This window comes from Tamandua tetradactyla, chromosome 23 (assembly GCF_023851605.1).
Source record: "Tamandua tetradactyla isolate mTamTet1 chromosome 23, mTamTet1.pri, whole genome shotgun sequence".
Lineage (NCBI taxonomy): Eukaryota > Metazoa > Chordata > Mammalia > Pilosa > Myrmecophagidae > Tamandua > Tamandua tetradactyla.
In genome coordinates, this window is record NC_135349.1 from 46312263 (window position 1) to 46329289 (window position 17027).

At 43.8% G+C, this 17027-nt stretch overlaps 1 protein-coding gene across 6 annotated transcripts in view; it reads right to left on the bottom strand.

The window, feature by feature from the left end:
- CLEC16A (C-type lectin domain containing 16A) overlaps positions 1-17027 on the bottom strand; it is a 285111-nt gene that overhangs the window by 145603 nt on the left and 122481 nt on the right. For all 6 annotated transcript variants that reach the window (XM_077141803.1, XM_077141801.1, XM_077141802.1 and 3 more), the window contains 4 exons: positions 15435-15557; positions 11850-11959; positions 11010-11054; positions 2142-2192 (listed from right to left, as the gene is read on the bottom strand). In XM_077141803.1, the coding sequence (XP_076997918.1) occupies positions 2142-2192; positions 11010-11054; positions 11850-11959; positions 15435-15557 (329 nt within the window). The remainder of the gene's footprint in view (positions 1-2141; positions 2193-11009; positions 11055-11849; positions 11960-15434; positions 15558-17027) is intronic.

Below are 17027 nucleotides of genomic sequence, written 5' to 3' on the forward strand. Positions count from 1 at the left end.
GAAACAAATCTTTTGTCATGCACGTACCCTACACTACCTGTGCTGGTTTGAAAGGATGTATGTACTCTAGAAAAGCCATGTCTTAATCCTAATCCTATTTTGTAAAGGCAATCGTTCCTTCTAATCCCTATTCAGTACTGTATGTTTGAAACTGTAATTAGATCATCTCCCTGGAGATGTGACTTAGGGAGTCATATCTTGATGTGATCTTGAGTGGATCAAGAGTGGTTGTTAAAATGGATTAGGTGGAGACATTCTCCACTCATTTGGGTGGGTCTTGATTAGTTTACTGGAATCCTATACAAGAGAACAAGTGAGAAAGCCAGGAGATTCTGACAGAGCAGAGAATGACATAGATATGAGAAGCACAGAGTCCACCAGACAGCGACCTTTGGAGATGAAGGAAAATGCCTCCCAGGGAGCTTCATCAAACAGGAAGCCAGGAGAGAAAGATAGCAGATGATGCCGTGTTTGCCACATGCCCTTCCATTTGAAAGAGAAACCCTGACTGTGTTCGCCATGTACCTTCTCACTTGAAAGAAACCCTGAACTTCGTCGGCCATCTTGAACCAAGATGCCTTTCCCTGGATGCGTCTGATCGGACATTTCTATGGACTTGTTTAATTGGGACATTTTCTCAGCCTTAGAACTGTAAACTAGCAATTTATTAAATACTCCTTATTAAAAGCCATTCCATTTCTGGGATATTGCATTTTGGCAGCTAGCAAACTAGAACAGTACCCAACACCAGGTACCTTATTGGGCATTTCCAATCCAGCTTGGGCAGCTGCATGGTATGGTTCCCATTTTACAGATGAAAAAGGCAAGACTCAGAATTTTAGCAGCCTGCCCAAGGATGCACAGATAGCAAGCAGCAAAAGCAGAAAGTGGTCAGGAGTTTAAGAGGTTGAGGTTTTCTGTATAGTCAAGAGACACACGGGCCTGATGCTTCCAAGCAGGAAACCAAACCGTGGAGAACTGCAGTGCAGAAGGGACAACACGAGGGTAAGATAAAATGATGAATAACTGCTGAATCTGCTTCACTCCAATTAATGTACTGAAGAGCAGATGCCTGAGACTCTCTTAAAGGGTGAGGGGAAATACCAAGGCTTGTGGCTGTCCCAAGGAGTGAGAAGCAGACATAAGAAGTCCAGGCATGACTAGGAAGAGGCCTGGGTACTGAGCTACAGCTAGCTCATGGGGGCATTTCTGGGGATGAATGATGCCCCTTTACACTTTTTCCTGGAAAAGCTTTGAGGAGGCCTCAAATGTACTGTGAGCAAGGATGCAGTGAAAACCTAGTTGTCCTCAGACACCGGTTGAATGGGCTTTGATGCCAAGGAGACATTTAGACCATGGTGTCTATCTTATTCCTTCTGACACTTAAACACTTAGGTTAATTATAAACCTCCCAAATCACTTCAATTCTTTGGTGAGTATTGTCCATGAAAGTGACCATTTATCATCTATTTATTGGATGCCTAAGTAAGGGACAGGTATGCAGACATGAACCAAACAGAAAGTTGCAATCTTCTGAAGCTATGGTTGCACAGGATTCAGCATGCTGGTGGGAGAAAGGCAAGGCTCTGCTGGTAAAGTGGATTCAAGAAAGAACTACATGCTGAAACATGCCAGTGGAGTAGTAAAGGGGCTGGGTTAACATACAGAGAAGGGCAAGGATTGGGAGGTGAGCTGCTCTGTTTGGAATCCTGGCTCTGCTGTTACCTGGAAATTGTGGGTACATCACTCAACCTCAGTTTCCTTATCAGTAAAAAAGGGACAGTGATGATAGCCACCCTCATTGGGTTGACATGAGAATGAAGTGATCTAATACACAGAACATGTTTTACATACCTGGTTAATCCCTTAAAAAAAAAGAAAATCCTCCTCTCCCAATTAATATTCATATCAAAATGAATCTGCCTGACTCATCTTACTGACACAGCACAACTTGGGGGGAATGAATGTGTTCTAAAACTTCAGTCATGGTAGAGATCAAAAGGCACCACTTTACCACTTTAAATTCACCTCCCTATCATTCAGGCAGAAAGCTCAAAACTGGACAAGTTTCTATCTCTGGTAGAGTAGGCTAAGCAGGCAGCTGGGAGATGCTGACACACTGTGCTCAGCCCATTACTTACAGTCATGCTCCTGTACTCGTCTTCAAACATGTCTAAAAAAATTTCTTCTCCCTAAAAAGAAAGGAAGGGAGAACAGAGAAGATTATTCACATTTTTTTTCCCATAAACAACAAAGTATTATACATTCTGCTTCATGGCTTTTGGAGTCATCTGTTTCTTGTTAGTGAGTTCTCGTAAATCACCAGGAAGTAAAATACACATGTGAACATGAATACACACGCTTGAATGAAAGACCAAATATTATATTGCACCACTCAACATTTTTCTCCTTTTTTTAAAAAAGCATATGGAGCTAAGACTTTTTCTGTTAAAGCAGTTAATTAAAAATAACACTTATGTGTAATTAAAATTTAGAAAAGGTTAACATTTCAAGTATTAACATCATCTCTTTGTCCAGAATGGTTATAGAAATGGGAAATCTTGGTTAGGTTGCCTTGTTAAAAAATACGAGTTTCCATACCTCTGAAAGGAAGAGAATAGAGTTAAATGTACTTAACACTAAAATTACATGGCTTGTTCTGTTTACTTTTAAAGGGCTCCTTTGGGACCGTGTCAGCCATGACTCTGCCTAGGAGGCCCCTCTCAGAATAGGGTAGAGGATAATAAGTCAGTTGGAGACATGTAAGTAGGGCCCACACCCGAGCTTTACTTCTCGGAGTCTTGCTTTGTTCTGCTCCTAGGCCAGGAGGACAGTCTGTATCTGGCTGGGTCACTGAGAAGATGAGATGCATGAAATACGCATCAAGCAGGGTACTTGGAGCCTGCCTGTCATGGTCAGATTCATGTGTCAACTTGGCCAAGTGGTGGTACCTTTTTATCTGGTTGGGCAAGTGCTAGCCTGTCTGTTGCTATGAGGACATTTCATAGAATTAAATCATGATCATGTCAGCTGCATTCATAGCTGATTCCATTTGTAATCAGCCAAGGGGAGTGTCTTCTGCAAAATGTGATGCTTAATCCAATCACTAGAAGCCTTTTAAGGAGGATTCAGAAGAGAGAGGCTCTCTTCCTGCTTCGGCCGGAAAGCCTCTCCTGAGGAGTTCATCCAGACCCTCCATCAGAATCGTCAGCTTCACAGCCTGCCCTACGGATGGACTGTGGACTCTACATTCCCACGATTACGTGAGACACTTTCATAAATTTTATATTTATGAATATTTCCTACTGATTCTGTTTTTCTAGAGAACCTTGACCAATACAGCTTGGTAACAAGAGTGGTTCTTAAGAAACAGAATCTTAAAAATGGGTTTTTATGAATGGTATTCTACTCTGACTGGACTCAAAGGCACTAAGGACTCTGATTCCCATAATCAGAATGACATTGCCAATTCATGGGATGAGTTTGCAAAAGAAATAGTCAAAATATCACCATTCGATTCTTCTAATGCTTTGCTTGTACAAAGTCAGGCTCTGGGGGATAATGCTTTCGACACATTTATGGAGTTTTGTGGAAATAGGAGGTATAGAGATGTTGGCTGGTTGTTGTTAGATACACTATATACATTAATGACTGAAAGGGATGGGCTAAAGGTTTCAAATGAGAAGCTTAAGTGCCCTCTGACAGATGTAAACGTTTCTTTAGTGTTCTGAAAGAAAATCTTATTTCCTGTAGCCACAGTCTTGAGATCTGTGAAAATGAGACTCAGAATCATATTGTTAGAGTAGCAACTTTACAATGTAAACTGAAATTTCAATCTTGCATGGTGTCTGTCGTTAAAGTGAGGGCATTGATTGGAAAAGAGTGGGACCCTGAGAAATGGGATAGTGACATAGGGAATGATAATGATGTCTGTGGTGAAATCGAAACCCTAGGTCCTGTTGAGTCTAAATCTAGATAACCCTGTAATGGTCGACCCTGAGACATAGCCGCCCCACCTCCAGCCTGCCTTGAGGAGTTCACTACCTAACCTCCACCTGAAAGGATTAGCCCTAGAGTGATTAATCCTGTTTCACCAGATGAAACTGCAAATGAATGGCCTGAAGCAAATGGCTTGGAAGATACCTTTAATTCTTTTCATGACCCACCCTCAGTACCCCTCATTTCTTCCAGACCTATAACTAAAGTTCCAACAGGCCCCTAAAGGTGAGGTACAAAATATCACCCATGAGGAGGTACATTATACTCCAAAAGAACTGTGTGAGTTTTTCAATTTATATAGACAGAAATCAGGGGAATATGTGTGGCAATGGATTTTAACGGTGTAGGAAAACAGTGGGAAGGATATAAGGCTGGATCAGGCTGAATTTATTGATATGGGTCCACCAAGCAGAGATTCTGCATTCCATGTTATAGCCTGAGGGTTTAGAAAAGGCATTAATAGTTTGTTTGGATGGTTGACTGAAATATGGATCAAAAGGTGGCTGACATTACCTGAAGGTGAAATGCCAGAACTGCCCTGGTATAATGCAGATGAAGGGGTATAGAGCTTAGAGAGACTGGAATATTAGAGTGGATTTATCATGCAAAGTCTGCTCTGACACTCCAGGAATATCTGGAGGATGCAACTTTTATCAGAACTGTGAGAAATAAATTTGTGAGACTAGTGCCATCATCCCTGAAGAGCTCTGTAGCTGCACTTCTCTGTAGGTCAGATATTACTGTAGGAACTGTTGTCACTGAGCTGGAATCCTTAAACACAATGGCGACGACCCGGATCCCAAGTTGGCAGAAGCCAGGTGGCAGCACTTAATCGCCAAAGACAGGGTGGACGTGGCTATTATAATAGGCAAGGAGTCAAAATAATCTGACTCACAGAGACTTGAGGCGTTAGCTAGTAAATCATCAGATATCTAGAAGGACAAGAGATAGGAAGTCTACTAAATTCTTGTTTGAGCTGTATAAACAAAACAGTTCTAGGTCAAGTGAACAGAAGTCTAACTTGAATTACAAAAACACAGAGTCACGGTCCCTTAATCAATTTCCAGACTTGAGACAGTTTGCAGACCTAGAGACCCTTGAATGAAGGGGAGGTCAGGTCCCTTTGGGAGAGAACCCATTACACTGTCACAAATTTATACGTTAATCTTCCTTCAAGCCTTCCCCAAGGAGACCGAAGGCCTTTTAACAGGGGAACTGTGCACTGGGGAAAAGGAAGTGATCAGATATTTCAGGGATTATCAGACACTGGTTCAGAAGTGACATTAATTCCAGGGGACCCAAAACGTCCCTCTGGTCCACCAGTCAGAGCAGGGGATTATGGAGGTCAGGTGATGAATGGAGTTTTAGCTCCGGTCCATCTCACAGTAGGTCCAGCAGGCCTCCGGACCCGTTATGTAGTTATTTCCCCAGTTTCAGAATGCATAATTAGTATAGACATACTGAGTAACTGGCAGAATCCCCACATTGGCTCTCTAACTCGTGCAGTGAGGGCTATTATAGTGGGAAAGGCCAAGTGGAAATCACTAGAACTGCCCCTACCTAACAAAATAGTAAATCAGAAGCAATACCAGATTTCTGGGGGGATTGCAGAGATTACTGCCACTCTTAAGGTCTTGAAGGATGCAGGGGTGGTGATTCCCACCACATTCCCATTCAACTCTCCTATTTGGCCTGTGCAGAAAACAGATGGGTCTTGGAGGATGACAGTGGATTATCATAAACTCATTCAGGTGGTAACTACAATTGCAGCTGCTGTTCCAGATGTGGAATAATTGCTTGAGCAAATCAATACTCCCCCCCAGTAGTTGGTATGCAGCTACTGATCTGGCAAATGCTTCTTTCTTGATGGCTGTTAGTAAGGACCACCAGAAACAGTCTGCTTTCAGTTGGCAAGGTCAGCAATATACTTTCACTGTCCTACCTCAGGGGTACATCAGCCCTCCAGCCCTATGTCATAATCTTGTCTGCAGGGACCTTGATTGTTTCTCCCTCCCACAAGACATTACACTGGTCCAATATATTGGTGCTATCATGTTGATTGGACCTAGTGAGCAAGAAGTAGCAACTACTCTAGACTTACAGGTAAGGCATTTGCATGTCAGAGGATGGGAGATAAATTCAACAAAAATACAGGGAACTTCCACCTCAGTGAAATTTCTAGATGTCCAGTGGTGTGGTGTGGGGCATGTTGAGATATCCCTTCAAGGTAAAGGATAAGTTGCTGTATCTGGCTCCTATGACCAAAAAGGAGCCACAACGCCTAATTGGTCTCTTTGGATTTTGGCAACAACATATTCCTCATTTGGGTGTGCTACTCTGGCCCATTTACTGACTGACCAGAAAAGCTGCTAATCTTGAGTAGGGACCTGAACAAGAGAAGGCTCTGTGACAGGTCCAGGCTGCTGTACAAGCTGCTCTGCCACTTGGACCATATGATCCAGCAGCTCCAATGGTGCTGGAAGTGCCAGTATCAAATAGAGATGCTGTCTGGAGCCTCTGGCAGGCCTGTATAGGAGAATCACAATGTAGACCCTTAGGATTTTGGAGCAAAGCCTTACCATCTGCTGCAGATAACTACTCTCCTTTTGAGAAACGGCTTTTGGCCTGCTACTGGGCCTTAGTAGAAACTGAACACTTAACCATGGGCCACCAAGTTACCATGAGACCTGCACTGCCTATCATGAGCTGCGTGTTGTCTGACCCACCAAACCATAAAGTTGTGCGTGCATGGCAGCACTCCATCATAAAATGGAAATGGTATATATGAGATAGGGCCAGAGCAGGTCCTGAAGGCACAAGGAAGTTACATGAGGAAGTAGCCCAAATGCCCATGGTCTCCACTCCTGCCACCTTACCTTCTCTTTCCCAGACCACAGGTATGCCCTTTTGGGGAGTTCCTTACAATGAATTGACTGAGAAACAGAAAATTCGGACCTGGTTTACAGATGATTCTGCATGATATGCAGGTACCACCCAAAAGTGGACAGTTGCAGCAGCGGCACCCCTTTCTGGGGCATCCTTGAAGGACAGTGGTGAGGGGAATCCTCCCAGTGGGCAGAACTTCGAGCAGTGCATCTGGTTGTTCATTCTGCTTGGAAGGAGAATTGGCCAGAGGTGCATCTGTAAACTGACTCATGGACTACTACTAATGGTTTGGCTGGATGGAAACACCATAATTGGAAAACTGGTGACAAAGAGATCTGGGGAAGAGGTATGTGGATAGACCTTTCTGAGTGGGCTAAAAACATGAACATATTTGTGTCCCATGTGAATGCGCACCAGAGGTTGACTTCAGCAGAGGAAAGTTTTAATAATCAAGTGGATAAGATGACCCCCTCTGTGCATACCAGTCAGCCTCTTTCCCCAGCAACTCCTGTCATTGCCCAAAGGGCTCATGAACAAAGTGGTCATGGTGGTAGGGATGGAGGTTATGCATGGGTTCAACAACATGGACTTCTGCTCACAAAGGCTGACCTGGCTACAGCCTCTGCTGAGTGCCCAAAAGCCAGCAGCAGAGACCCACACAGACCCCAATATGACACCATTCCCCGAGGTGACCAGCTGGCTACATGGTGGCAGGTTGATTACATTGAACGACTCCCTTCATGAAAGGAGCAGTGATTTGTTCTAACTAGAATAGACACATACTGTGGATATGGGTTTGCTTTCCTTGCACGCAATGCATCTGACGAAACTACCATTTGTGAACTTACAAAATGCCTTATCCATCATCATAGTATTCTACACAGCATTGCTACTGAAGAATGAATAAGCTTCAAGGCAAATGAGTGCAGGAATTGGCACATGCTCATGGAATTCTCTGGTCTTACCATGTTTCCCATCATCTACATGCAGGTGGACTGACAGTGTGGTGGAATGGCCTTTTGAAAACTCAATTATGGTGCCAACTAGGTGGCAATACCTTGAAGGGCTGGGGTAATGTTCTCCAGGAAGCTGTGTGTGCTCTGAATTTGCGTCCTTTGTTTGGTGCTGTTTCTTCCATAGCCAGGATCCATGGGTCCAGGAACCAAGGGGTGGAAATGGGAGTGGTACCACTCACTATTACCCCTAGCGATCCACTAGGAAAACTTTTGCTTCCTGTCCCTGCAAACTTGAGCTCTGCTGGTCTACAGGTTTTATTTCCAGAAGTGGGAGTGCTTCCACCAGAAGAAACAACAATGATCTTTGAAGTGGAATCTAAGACTGCCACCTGGCCACTTTGAGCTACTCATGCCCCTGGATCAACAAGCCAAGAAGGGGATTATATCACTGGCTGGGGTGATCAATCCTGACTATCAGGGGAAAATAGGACTACAATTACACAATGGAAGTAAAGAAGAGTCGTCCTGAAATATAGGAGATCCCCTAGGGTGTCTTTTAATACTACCTTGCCCTGTGATTAAAACCAATGGAAAATTGCAACAACCAAATTCAGACAGGCTCTGAAACTTCAGGAATGAAGGTCTGGGTCACCCTACCAGGCAAAGAACCATGGCCAGCTGAAGTGCTTGCTGAGGGTAAAGGGAACATGGAATAGGTAGTGGAAGAGAGTAGTGATAAATATGAACTATGACACATGATCAGTTACAGAAACGAGGATTGTAATGCTGTTTTGTTCATGTTATACTATTTAAGTTTTAAGGTATCATGTTTAAGAATGAGTATTTCCCAAGGACTTGCACCCTATTCTGGGAAAATGTAATGTGTTTCCGGTTATATGTAGGACAATTGAGTATTACTAGGTGAGGGGAAAAATGTGTCTTTTATTGGTTTCTACTTAGAAATTAGGTACGGTTTAAGGTGATGGGAATAGCTGCCAAGTTGACAAGGTGTGGACTGTCATGGTCAGGTTCACTTGTCAACTTGGCCAGGTGGTGGTACCTGTTTGTCTGGTTGGGCAAGTGCTGGCCTGTCTGTTGCTATGAGGGCATTTCATAGAATTAAATCATGATCAAGTTGGCTCCATTCACAGCTGATTCCATCTGTACTCAGCCAAGGGGAGTGTCTTCTGCAATGAGTGATGCTTAATATAATCACTGGAAGCCTTTTAAGGAGGATTCAGATGAGACAGGCTCTCTTCCTGCTTCGGCTGGCAAGCCTCTCCTGTGGAGTTCATCCAGACCCTCCATCAGAATCACCAGCTTCCAGCCTGCCCTAAGAATTGTGGACTCTACGTTCCCACAGTTACGTGAGACACTTTTATACATTTTATATTTACAAACATTTCCTGTTGATTCTGTTTCTCTAGAGAACTCTAATACACTGCCTCAAGGTTGGGCTGGGGAAATGTTAGCGCTCACTGCCACTGTGATTGCTGCTGGACAAGACCACAGCAGTAGGAGCGTAGGAGTAATTCTAATGCTCAACTCTTTTAGAACTATCCCCAGCTCTCTACTAAGTCCTGAATGAGCCAAAACAAAAGGTCAGAGGTGGGAGGGAATAGTTTTTTTTAAAAATAATTCTCTAGTTGTCGGAACCTCAGATACAAGTGAATATTCTTACACAGTTTAGGTACAACAACAGAAATGACAATCCCTGAAAGGATCCAATGGTTTCTCAGACATTTCAGATAGGATATAAACCTTATATAGGATAAAAGCAGGAGAGAAAAATCTGGATGGGGAAAAGGGAGCTCAAACTCAAGGACAGCTCTCCTTTTATAAATAAAAAAGGAAGCCCTTCCTCCCTGGGAAAATGCCTACCTCTATGTCTTTCTGTTTTTGCAACCCAAGAGTTTTCTAGGAGGGAAATAAATTTAGAATAGTTACATTGGAAAGAGGTTTAAGATGACTAATGCAATCGTGGGCCTTCTGTTTTCTTCCTCTCAGCTTTGCTAAAGGAGAACTACTTTCACTTAGAGACCCAGTGTGGTTTGGGATGCTCTAAGGGGAGGCCAGGCTTTCCTCCCCTATGCCTGGGGAACTGATAGTGGTGCCACCCCACCAGGGTCTGCCCACTGTGTTACAGCTGGATGGGGTTATCTGAGCCTTGCAAAGTGAATTTCTGGATTATATGACCTGATTTTATCTAACAATAATACACAAGTAGCTTAAAAAGAGTCCTGCTAAGAAACTGAGGTTTGAAAAAAAATGCAAATAATCAAAGCACAGGTGAGCATTCAGAAAATGGTAGAGGTGACACACTTCCTCCTCCTACCAGGACCTCTTTACCAGCCTCATTTAAGTGGGGAAATAACCACTAACTGCAACTGGAGATCAGATACAAAGGCCAAAACGTTGGAAAATTATTAGATTATCTGAAATATGGATTAATACATTTTTGCTAACAAATGATGAACCTTGCCTAAGAATATATTATGCCTTAAGATATTCGCTAAACAAAACCATCACAATTAGATATTTTTTAAGCCAATCACTCTTAATCTGAAGACAAGCCTCTAGAAATGTTTAAAATATAGAAAGTCATGCTGGTACTTCACAAAATCTCACTAAACTTAATGATAAATGTTTAGAAGCCTATGATGTAATTAATTTATAAATTCACATGTAATTCACAAATAATTCATATATGTATATAATGTATATGATTCATATATTCACTTCTAAGTTTATCATGTATAATTTAGACAGGTGTATATATAATTAATAATTTATATATAAAATGACAATAAACATATTTATATATTACTTCATACAAAAACAAATAATCATATACTAGAGATGAGTGCTTGAAAATTTTACTGATGATAGAGCATGGCTAGGAAAGTACAGAGACCACTGCTCTGGAGATTATGAAATTAAGCATTTTTCCTTATTAAAGGTTTCAAAAAATAACTGAAGGGGGCAGGCCACGGTGGCTCAGTGGCAGAATTCTTGCCTGCCATGCCGGAGACCCGGGTTCGATTTCCGGTACCTGCCCACATTAAAAAAAATAAATAAATAAAATAATTATATTGTCTAGGCCTAGACAATATAATCCTATTTTTACAGACATGCCATGTGTTATCCCCCTATGCTCTGCCAATTTACCTTATAAAAATGTCTCACAAGGTGAACACTTTCTTCTTTTGCACCCTGTTAAAAAAGGAATAAAAGTGTGAAGGAGGTGAATATTAGGGAGGCAAATGAGTTGGGGAAAATCCCTGATTCTAAACTCTAAGTGTATACAAAACAGATGCTGGGCTAATATCCTTAAAATATAAAAAGGTTCTAAGAAACAGAGAGGAGAAGGGAGAACAAGCAAAGGACAGGAAATTTAATTCAACAACAGAGAAAGTTGTGAATATACAGTTAAATGTGTGTGTGGGATGGGTTATAAAATATGACCATTGTGATTATATTTTTATAAAATGAAAACTGCATTTATGTGCATATGTGTGTGTGCACGCATATGACTCTGGAAAGACACATTCCAAAGTATCAGCTATAGTCATTGTCTTTTGCCTCTGTATTTTCTAAAATAAAGAAGGAAAATAAGGGGGGGAGGGAACAAAAGCTATTTAAAAATTGAAGAACGTGTGTTTCAATACAATAAAAAAGAAATACATACACAGACATATGCATACATAAATGTTTAACTTCTGTGATACAAAAAGAAAAATTAAAAGATTCTGGGGATAAACACAGAAGGTAAATAATTGCAACAGAAATTTCAAAAGTTCAATAACCAAGTGGATGCTGAAAAAACATCCCAGTGAAAGGGAAGTTCACAGGTGGTGCAGAGCTGGAGCTGTTTCTAGTTGGTACCATGGGCACAATGGGTCGGAATTCCCTCCTGAATGCCAGCGGCTTTCCCCTCCTGACTTCCCCCATATCTCCCAACTTACAGGAAAGAGAGAGGGTAAGAGAGCAGGGAGGAGAGGCCCTCACCTCCAAGCAGGCCAGGTGTACATCCTTGATGATGCAGCCAGTGCTGGTCAGGACTTGCTGCTTTAGGAGCAGGCAGCTCAGCTCCAGCGTTGCCAGCCGGATCTTCCCATCTGCAGAGCACACTGGGGTCAACCTCAGGGCCAGTTCCAGGACTGTGCACCCATCACCACATAGCTCTTGGCTTACCCACTTTGAAGCAAGGAGGTCAGCTTATCGGGCAACTGCTCAGGCATCCAGTGGGGACACAGAGGGAGCCCCCATAGGCCAACTCTCTCCCCAGCTGATTATAATTCAATGCTCCCATTCATTGAATGTGGTGGTGGGGGAAGGTGGGAAGAAGACACCCTGTCTTTAAAGGCCTAGAAAGTGGACAACTGTGATTATTTTTTTCTTGCCCAGCATTCTCCTTCTTCAGGGATGAGCTCCCCACTTTCCTTTGGAGAACCACTGGCCCCTCTTTTGTTCATGTGATTTGGGTTGGGCTGGATCCCTGCTCCCAATAATACAGGCTGGTCAGGGTGTCCCATTCCCTGGTAACAGTGACAAGGGAAGTGATGAGCAAAGAAGCCTGCAGGAGCCAGTAAGGCTCAAGTCCATAGTTTGCTAGAACTGCTGGGCAAGTGATCCTCTCCTCATGCGGGGCTGCAGAGAGGACAGGAATGGGGTGGGGGACCTGGGTGTCACAGCACTGCAGCTCTCACTAGCCACCTCCCTACCCTCATGAGTGTTTTCAATCTTCCAGAATATGCTCTTGCAAATACAGCTTCAAGTCTTCCCTTCCAACTGGCCTGCCCAAACCTAAGGTCTCCCTGACAGCAGGTAAGGCTAGATGTTCAACAGAGAAGAGGGATGGCTAGAGCTGCTGCTTTCTTGCCAACCCAGATGGCAGCAGAAACAAAAGACAGAGAATACTGAAAACATGGTTTGAGCCCCGCATCCAGCTGTGCCTGAAGCCACACCCAATACACTTACAGTTACACAAGCCCACGTGTTTGTTTCTTCGCTTATTTGTTTCTGTTTGTATTGTGTGAGCCAGTCTAAACTGGGTTTCTGTCCACTCACCCACCCTCTAACACAGCCTGCTACTAAGTATCAGGCCCAGTGCTGAGTGCTTTATATATGTTCCTTCACAGAATCACTATTAAAATTCATTGTGGTGGGTGCTCTAAAACCTGAGGATTACAAAAGTGAAGCAACATGGCCAAGGTCTCACAAAGATTGGGCAGTGGCAGACTCCAGATGCCCCAAGTACCAAGACCCACTATCTCTGGCACCGCCCGCAGAAGCATCTCTTGACGGCCTGACTCAAGGCCAGCCCATTCCTGATGCACATTCTTCCTGGTCTTTATAGCTTCTTTATGCGAAGAGGTCTTGATGCTGAAGGAGGGGCCAGGAGAGGAGGAAGTCTCCAGGCTACACCTCTGAGGCCTTAGAAACACCAGAGAGCAGAGTGGGCCGCTGGAAAAAGCAAACAGGGACCATGCCCCTCCCTGACTGCTGGCTACTTTGCTAGAGCCTTGTTAAGTCAGGTGGGCAGCAGGTAGGAAGATGGGCTCTGTCTGCTTAAAAAGCAACAAACTATGCAAACAAAAAAGGAATTTCCTAAGCAAGATACAAACCCAGAGGCCACCATAGAAAGGGGGTAGATAAGACCCAGTTCAGTCACCTCTTCCAACCTCGGTCCCATTCTGTCCCTGCTCTACCAACGCTCCTCCGTTGCTGTCTTGATGTCCAGTAGCACCCACCAGCCCGCCCGACTTGTGTACAATATTTCTCTGGAACAGCTTCACTCTTGCCAGTCCTATATCAGCCACACAGCTGGAATAGCAGAAAAACGCTTTTTTCTGCCACATGTTCTCCTCAAACATCTTCTACCACCTCCAGGGAAGCAAAATGTGATTTTCCATAAAAGACCCTTCTTCCTTTGCAGCTTCCTCCCAAGGACCTGATTCTTTCTCCCACTAATCCAAACTCTTGAGGGAACCAAATGACTACCAAGTCCCTTACTCCCCAACGCAGCTTCCTGACACTCCCTCTGGATTGCTTCAACCTATTCTTTTCAGAAATCAAGGTGCCTGGCTGTCTGTGCCCACCCTCAGTGTTTTTCTCCCAATGCCCAGGCCATGCCTACCTCCTTCGAGCCCCAAGGCCCACTCCTGCCAGCCATCCACTGAACCACCCCACTCTGGGACATGCTCTGCCTCACCCGATGGGACTCCTCAGCAGACAGTGACTCAGCATGCACCTCTCCTTCTTGGGCCTCTCTCTCATTGCCCAGGATGCCATACTCTCTCACCTCTCTTCTTCCCACATGGCCGCTGCTCAGACTCCTGTGCTGGCTTCTTCTCTAGGCTGCCTCTATAGATCAGTCATGTCCCAGGGCTTAGCCCTGCCTACAACTCCCATAGTTTCAGCTAAAGCCCTGACCTCTCTCCTCTGGCTCGAGCCTGAATCTCCATATGGAAGCAAACAGATTCGTGGACTTCACAAACCACCAGTTCCTCCTTGTGGGCAGGAACTATATCTGCGTCCCTTTTTTTTTTTTTTTTTTTAACCCTTGTCACTTACACACAGTGCTTGGCCTGCAGATGCACTCAATAAACATTTGTCAAATTAATAAAATACTCAAATGCCACTGACCTGACTCACTGTCCTCATCCCCAAACCCCTCATTCATTCATCACAGTCACACTCTGCTTCTGGCCAGCACCCGGACCCACACCCCTTGACTTCGGAAGTTCCTGTCTCCAATCTTACAGCTCTCTGGCGCCCATCTCCCCAGCCCCGCATCATCGTGTGCCTGACCTGGGCCATTCCCTGGACTGTTTCTGATCACAAAGCTCAGTGGCTCCAATCTCTGCCACCCAGCATCTCAGCTGGGCCCTGACTGCACACTCACACCCACCACTGCCACTCTCTGGGCCTTTGTGGTGGGGGCTGTCCTGGGCATTACAAAATGTTTGGCAACATCTCTGGCTCCTACCCCTAGATATCAGTAGACATTCCCATCTATTTTCCAGTTGTAACAACTCCAACTTACTCCAGACACTGTTAATGTCCCCTTGGGGATTGGGTGGGGGGAAAAATTGTCCCTAATTCAGAAAAATTGTTAGATCATTTTACTTACTATTTCTAGCCTTCCTCATGGCTGAAGTTTGATGTTGGCCTAAACCTCAGAAGTAGGCAGAACTACTGGGACTGTCTTGAATTATCAAGAACAGCTGATCCAACCCTTCTCCCTATGCTCTCATCTCGGACTGGTTCACTCTAGTGACCTGGGATCACCCAGACAGGAGGGCTACAGACACTACAAAAGTGGAAAAGAGGGTTGGGTACGAAGAAAAAGGAGAAGAATAAGGAGTGTTTCTGGCACAAAAACGATGGGAGAAAAAAGGAGGAAACTCAGAGATAAAGACAGCTTGCAGCTCCCATGGGTGGCAAAGGACATGGTGTCCCACAGCAGAGGCTGAGGCAGAGGGAGTCAGTGAGATCTGTTCAATTTCGCAACCCAAGGTCCTGGGGCCCAGTCTGTAGTCTGGTCCCTCCAATTCCATGCCCTGGGAACAGCCTACACTCCCTGCACACCTGGCTGAGCAGCATTGTTCATTATCCTAATGAGTCTCTCGGCCAGTAGATGGTTGTAGGAGATCTTCTCAGCTGCATTTGGTACTGGGAGCTGGATTCGCTCTAGTTTTTCAGGATCCATGCCTGCAATGAAGAGAAGATCAAGACGTAAGCAAAGCTGCCTTATCCAGAGACCTCCTCATCCTGAAAGGCCACTCAGAGCAGTTTTCCTCAATTTGAACTGCCCAACTTCCACTTCATGATTCCTGCCACAACTGGGTGCTGTCTGTACTATAACTTACCTCACAGTTTTCTATAAATTAAACTAAAATAAATGTATCAGAAAGTAACTTTTCAGTCACCCCCAAGAGAACCTCTTTTGTTGCTCAGATGTGGCCTCTCTCTCAGCCAACACGACAAGCAAACTCACTGCCCTCCACCCCTCTATGTGGGACATGACTCCCAGGGGTGTGGATCTTCCTGGCAACATGGGACAGAAACCCTACAATGAACTGGACTCAGTATCAAGGGATTGAGAAAACCTTCTTGACCAAAAGGGGGACGAGCAAAAGGAGACAAAATAAAGTGTCGATGGCTGAGAGATTCCAAACAGAGTCGAGAGGCTATCCTGGAGGTTACTCTTACATATTATACAGATATCACCTTTTTAGTGAAGGTGCAATGGAGAGGATGGAGGGAACTGCCTGAAAATGGAGAGCTGTGTTCCAGTAGCCATGTTTCTTGAAGATGACTGTATAATAATATAGCTTTTGCAATACAACTGTGTGATTGTGAAAACCTTGTGTCTGATGCTCCTTTTATCTACCTTATCGGCAGACGAGTAAAACATATGGATTAAAATAAAGAAATATAACAGGGGGAATAAATGTTAAAATAAATTTAGTAGATTAAAATGCTAGTGCTCAGTGAAAGAGAGGGGTAAGGAGTATGGTATGTACGAATTTTTTCTGTCCTCTTTTTATTTCTTTTTCTGAATTGGTGCAAATTTTCTAAGAAATGATCTTGATGATGAATATACAACTATGTGATATCGCAAGTTGCTGATTATATATCAAGAACGGAATGATCATATGGCAAAAATGTTTGTGTTTGTATGTTAAGTTTAATAAATTAAAAAAATTTTCTATCACTACTTGTGAATGGGAAGTTAGCTTCACTGTAATAATTGACAGAAATAGAACAAAAAAAAAACTAATAAATAGTAAGAAGAAAGAAAACCAATGTTTTTACATTCTAGCCAAAGACCAGTGACTGCCTATCGTTGTGGCCCAGGGCTTGCTCATCTTTGTTAAAAAGAGAGATTGGCAGGTACCAAGAAGGTATTGAAGACAAACTAACTCCAAACTATGACATTCTCCTGGACAGAATCAGAAGGAATGGAAAGAGAATGGACAGAGGAGTAACTTTCTCACAATTGATTCACACTGCCATTTCCTGCTAGGTCTCTGTGCACCTGAAGCCACCCCATATTGGACACATTCCATGCTTGGGGAAACAAAGAGCTAGAGAACCAGAGACCAGATGCATAGAGGAAACTAGTCATTATTAACAATCATATCTGCAAGCTCTTCACACCAAGCTCAGATAGCTGGC